This window comes from Homalodisca vitripennis, chromosome 5 (genome assembly GCF_021130785.1).
Source record: "Homalodisca vitripennis isolate AUS2020 chromosome 5, UT_GWSS_2.1, whole genome shotgun sequence".
Taxonomy (NCBI): Eukaryota; Metazoa; Arthropoda; class Insecta; order Hemiptera; family Cicadellidae; genus Homalodisca; species Homalodisca vitripennis.
In genome coordinates this window covers 114,968,001-114,974,566 of record NC_060211.1, presented here as the reverse complement: position 1 = coordinate 114,974,566, position 6,566 = coordinate 114,968,001, and the positions used below count along the sequence as shown (strand labels likewise).

The following is a 6,566-nucleotide window of genomic DNA, read 5'->3' as shown; positions in this document are numbered from 1 at the left end:
GGTACCAGAATCAAGAGAAAATAGCTATATCCGTATATAAGCTATACGGAAAAATAGCTATATATGTTATCAATAATATTTTCAACATATAAATACATTTGTAATAATAAATCATAAACCCTGATACAATATTATACCCAAATTGAAATGAAACTTAAAAGGGTTCTCTTGAAATGAAAAGTTAGGACCATAAAGTCCTCTATATCACTTAATCTACTGTATCAACAATATAATCTGAAACTCCTAATTTTAATTCTAAAAAATCTCATGTACAACATGAGTTTTAGGCAAATATTATATTATTTTGGAAGGCGTTGTAGCATAGCCTTCAACTTTTTATTCGTTAAATATAACGTCAAATGTTCAAAAATGGGTTCAAAAGGTTATAGATTAAAGATACAGGCACTGCTTATGTAAAATACATGATGAGAGAATAAGGCACATGAACCACAACCGATATTTGAAAAGTGGACATGAGATTCCATATGGCACTGACAATGGACTTAACACTTAATCTTGGTTAGTAGACCGAGAAAGAATTTTCAAAGAGCTGAGCCAAGTCTTCTTCACTCTGTTCTCTGGGTGCTAGCTTTGTTATGCGATGCTGAAATAAGAAATTTTAAAATTAATTTACTAAAAAAGTTAACATAACCAAGAAGACAATATTCTACAGAAAAATTCATATACATATGACAAAGCCCAACCCATTTAACACTCGTTTTATCTGATTTTGTACCACTAAACTCTGTATGTTTTCACAATTAACCCTTTCAGGGCCAGTACCAAATATGAGATGTTGCAAAATTTTTTCACATATCATATCCCCTTGTGACTAGTCAAAAGTGCCAGGCTAAAATTGGCAATTTTGCTGTCTCTTAGATTAAAATTTATAACTTTTAATAAAAATTAGAGAATAACCTTAAAGTTGCACCAAATTACTCGTATAGATATATACTATCAACAAAAAAAATATATAGATGTAGTTTTAAGTAATTAAAAAAAAAATGTTTAAATAGATTTACATACAAAATTTTTTATTGTAAATAACTAAAAAAAGGAAAAATAATTTTAATGTGGGAAGCTATTTTATTATATTGTACATTTAGAAAGGAACAACCATACAAAATGTTGTGTTTATTTTTCTCATAAATAAATTTTTTATGACACATTTTGTATAAATACGCATAATTGTACTTCGCAACATTTTATAAGTGTTAAAGCAACTGACTCTTACACTGCAAACTTAAAATAAATATTCCATAAACAGTTTCAATACAGTTAAAAACACTATTTACCAAGAAATATTTACACAATTTTATCTGAAATTTATTTACACTTTTTCTAGTTACAAATATGATACTTACAATTTCACTCCCATGAGATCGCAAATTGTCAGTCATTGTAACTACTACACACAATAGCTAAGCACGTAACTACTAACACAACTAATATTTACAACCACAAAATAAAATAATGAAGAAGAATCCAGCATACAATAATACGATTACACTACAGCATAAAGAATTAACAACAATAGATCGAGTCAGCTGATAATGTCACGTGACAATTACGAAATAAAAAATGCATAGACCTCCAAAATAAAAATGATATTCAGATTAATTATCTACAAATATACCAGGGAATAAAAAAAAACATAAAACTTTAATCATTTGACGTCGTATTTATTTAAGAAAACGACAAATATCAAGGCGACAATAAAACACAAAATTAAATAATGAAGAAGAATCCAGCATACAATATGATTACACTAAAGCATAAAGAATTAACAAACAATAGATTGAGTCAGCTGATAATGTCACGTGACAATTACGAAATAAAAATGCATAGACCTCCAAAATAAAAATGATATTCAGATTAATTATCTACAAATATACCAGGAATAATAAAACTTTAATCATTTGACGTCGTATTTATTAAAGAAAACGACGAAATATCAAGGCGACTATATATTGCCGCATGGCCCGGAAAGGGTTAATTGTATAATTCTTTTTAAGAAATTTTTTCAGGTTGACAACAGTTGATTAGTTGTGTGATTTAACATCAAATTACAATAATTTTATGTTTATCGTTGAACCTAAAATTACAAAAAATATGGTAATAACATTTTATTATTGTATCCAAGGAAAAATTTCATTACAAAAAATTAAAATATGTAAAAATGTGATGAAATAATTTTTAGAAAAGCTTACGTAAGGTGACAATTCAAATGAATATTTTAACTCTACTGTGGATCATTGAAGTTGTGTTGGTAGCAATCATGCTAATAAAAACGCATTGGCAATTCAACATCGACATAAGCAGCTGGTTGCAGCCGTATTCATACTTCACCATGCATTATACTCGGTTACTATAGAAACTATTCAGCAATAAAAAAATGATTCTGCACATTTTACAAAATTGGGTTAATTTATGACTGGTTGTATACTGAAGTGTTTAAGACAAATACTTATAAGTACAACAGTACAGTCACCAGTACATATATTCTAATTAGTTACTTTTTGTGTTTGGAAGCAGTTAATAAATCAGTTTACCTGAGGCAGGGTTCCCTTGACTAGTCCAGGAATGTCAGACTTGGAGTACCCTAGCTCTGTGAGACCATTTTCCACCTTCATCACCTGCATGTAGCCTCGCACAGTGTCTGCCAAGATGGCACCTGGTTAAAAAAATGAGAATATATGTAAAAAAGTTTAGTACCACTCCTTGTAACATGCTATGGCGGCACCTTAGTACAAATTTTACACAAGAAAAAAACTTTGTCTATAAACATTATTATATTTACAATTACAATGTTTAATAGATTACAATTATATAAAAATATTTGGTATCTTCATACCAGAGTCTTCTTCGGTTGATATAAACAGACAAGGAAGGTTTTAAGAAAGAGGGTTTAGGATGAAGATAAAGAATATGCCCGACAATGTACAAGACCACGTGATGTACCTGCATCAGCCCTGTTGGCATTGGAGATGTCAGCACCTAGAATCTCTGCAGCCTCAAGATGACGCTCTGGACAAGCAGTTCCAGTGAATTTGAACACTGCTGGAGCAGACATGACTACTGATAGTCCCGTGAGGGATAATGGGATGGTCTTTGCTGAAAATACATAATACATTGACTAGTAGATTTTGAAACGAAAAGACACACAAACCCACACACAGGTTTCTTAACAAACAATCAATATTCATGTTGAATAGTTGATTGTCAACATAGTAATTTAGTAACATTTCTAAACTTTTTGTTGATTCTCAAATATGATACAGAGCTGTGTGAAGTATTAATACTCAATACATTACGTCTTTTTTCTGGTATGATGATATTTTAGGCCTAATGAACCAATAATCACATTAACAATGTAAATAATGAGTTTGAATTTTGCCACACATTGAGTACATCATTGGCCCATTTTCTTTCTGCCAGTGTGTTAACTAACTAATTTTGTTTTTATATAAATACGGTTATTTTAAATATTAAACATTTCTTCAGAATATCATGTGACTCATTTTATATTCTCAACTTTGTTGGGATCTAGTGTATTCTGTCTGGACTTTACTCAGTGAAAATATTGTCGAACATATTTCATAATATGTAATTGACTAGCTGTTTCCCACGGCTTCACAAGCTTTTCGTAAGCTTTGGCCCGTGTACTGTATGAGCACTTCTGGTTCAAGTGAATTATATTTCAATGCCGATGTAGAGTTTGCCTTATAGCCATCATCAAGAAAATCTGTCAAAAGTGTATGTATATAGCCATTGTACATGTACAAGTATTTTATTATAAAGTGGTTTAACACTGAAGCTTTCAATTCAACAAGAAATTTATTTTAAAGACAAATATACATCATAACTTCAAAAGCGCCTTCAATTAGTGTTTTGGCTATTTAATATATGTAACTATCTTGTAATTGCAATTTATAATGTGCAGACGTTTTAAAAAACTTTATCTTTGACAGTGCCGCATGGTGGTGAGTTACACAAAATTTTCTTTATGATCAGTCAAATAGTTTCTGAGCCTACCAATGTCATACATACAAACATCCTCCATATATATATATATATATATATATATATATATATATATATTATATACAGGGTGTATATTATGTCTGGAAACACCCAAATATATCCTTTAATAATTTAAATATAAATTTTGAAACCTCTTACAATCGTGATAGAGATTGGGCATCTACTTTTTGGAACAATGTTTTGTTTATGTCACACCAACGGGGGACGTCCTGCCGAGGGTATCGTGAATATTCTTAATGGAAGCCTATACCTTGTGATACATAATTTTAAAGGTAATAGCTTACTGAAATTGAATGCCACAAAACCGCATCTCAAGGGAATTATTCTATCAGAAAATAGAGCATTTTTAGTATTGAAAAATTTTACTGATGTTTCAACAATGTAATTTTAACATGGTTCTTGCCACAAAATGTGTTACACTAATTTTTTAGCATTTTTTTAAATGTTCAATTAAAATAAAACAAAAATTTCACTTTAAGCTGGTTCTATTAGCACAAATTTGCTAGTTTTTATTACAGTACAATTATGGAAATACTTATGTTATTGATTTCTTATTACAAATAAAAAATAATGTATGCTGTTAGAAAAGTCTTACAACAAACGTTTTGCCTGCATTTGGTGTCAAAGCAATTGTTCGAACTGTGTTCCTTCTACGGTTTTGACAATGAGCCAATCTTGTGTAAAATGATTCGACAGATGTGCCTAACATTTCTTCAGTTTATCAAAGCAATCTCCTCTATAATCCTGTTTCTTAGGTCTTCCAAATTATGAGGCTTTCTTCTATAAACATTGGATTTTAAATGACCCCATAGGAAATAATCGATTGGTGACAAATCCGGAGATCTTGGAGGCCATTCGATTTCTCCTCTTCGGCCAATCCATTTATGAGGAAACCTTAAATCCAAATACTCTCTTACCTGTCTCCCATAATGGGGTGGAGCACCATCCTGCTGAAACCATAACATTATCAAAGTATTCTCCTGATGCAATTTGAATAGCTGGGATTATTTTCATTTTGGAGCATATTGTAGTAAAGTTCGGCATTTAAATTTCCATTGATGAAAAAAGGGTCCAACAATTTTGTTACCTAAAATTCCACACCATACGTTCAGTTTTTGTGGTTGCTGTGAATGGGACTCAGTAATCCAATGTGGGTTTTCACTAGCCCAGTAACGGCAATTGTGCCTGTTAACATTGCCATTTAGGAAAAAAGTTGCCTCATCAGAAAATAGTATGTTGGTCAGAAAATCTCTACTGTCATCACATTTGCGCATCCACAAGTTCACAAAACTCAACTCTTCTGTCGTAATCATCCTCACTTAACTGTTGGACCTAAATGAACTTTAAATGGTTTGTATTTATTAATTTTCAAAATCTTACTCACAGACATAGGGTGCATATCATGTTGCTGTGCAGCTTTTCTGAGCGATGTATGTGGGTCTTCAATAAATGTTTGCAAAACATCTAGTGCATGTTCTTCATCTGTTGCAGATTGTATCCTAACCCGACTTTGGCCGATTACGTACACTCCCTGTCATTTTCAAAACGCTCAATAGTTTTTGATATTGTTGAAACACTTATGGGATTCCTTTCTGGGAAAGTGGTCATTAAACAAATTACAAACTTCCCGATAAGATCTTTGACGATCGCCATATCCTCGTATCATCAACAGAGTAATTCGTTCTCTTTTCAGACAATTCCATTAAAATGCCAAATAAAAACTGAACTACTGTAATTAGATAAATTGTTGACAGCAAATGCTTCAGAGACACTGATTAACTCGACAGGAATGATATGACCTTTGTCCATTTGTAATTCCCAAGCTTAGACCTGTCTAGTGAAAGCTCCATGCTCAACAAACTGAAACCTGTAGACCAGATGATTAATAACACAATAATGTTTCTCATAGGCTAGTGACCTTTGTCTCTTTAAACCTTCCCTGCTGACTGGAAAACACCAAGTACAGATTCATAAGTAATCAGAGAAAGTGACTCATAAGTTTTATTCATTGTAATAAAAAACTGGTAAATTTGTACTAATGAAACCAGCTTAAAAATAAATTGTTTATTTTATTTTAATTGAACATTTAAAAAATGCTAAAAAATTAGTGTAAACACATTTTGTGGCAAGAACCATGTTAAAATTACATTGTTGAACATCAGTAAATTTTTCAATACTAAAAATGCTCTATTTTCTGATAGAATAATTCCTTTGAGATGCGGTTTGTGGCATTCAATTCAGTAAGCTATTACCTTTAAAATTATGTATCCACAAGGTATAGGCTTCCATTAAGAATATTCACGATACCCTCGGCCAGGACGTCCCCCGTTGGTGTGACATAACAAAACATTGTTCCAAAAAGTAGATGCCCAATCTCTATCACGATTGTAAGAGGTTTCAAATTTATATTTAAATTATTAAAGGACATATTTGGGTGTTTCCAGACATAATATACACCCTGTATATATATATATATATGTAGACTCAGAAACTATTTTGACTGATCATAAAGAAAATTTGTG

General features: G+C 31.4%; 1 protein-coding gene across 1 annotated transcript; it reads right to left on the bottom strand.

Moving 5' to 3' along the window:
- Positions 1–372: 372 nt before the first annotated feature.
- Positions 373–3,097, bottom strand: LOC124362748 (probable hydroxyacid-oxoacid transhydrogenase, mitochondrial). The gene is made up of 3 exons (XM_046817497.1): positions 2,962–3,097; positions 2,553–2,674; positions 373–604 (listed from the first exon to the last, which is right to left on the bottom strand). Exons 1-3 carry the CDS (start codon positions 3,071–3,073, stop codon positions 521–523), a joined length of 318 nt encoding a protein of 105 aa, XP_046673453.1. The 5' UTR covers positions 3,074–3,097; the 3' UTR covers positions 373–520.
- Positions 3,098–6,566: the final 3,469 nt, after the last annotated feature.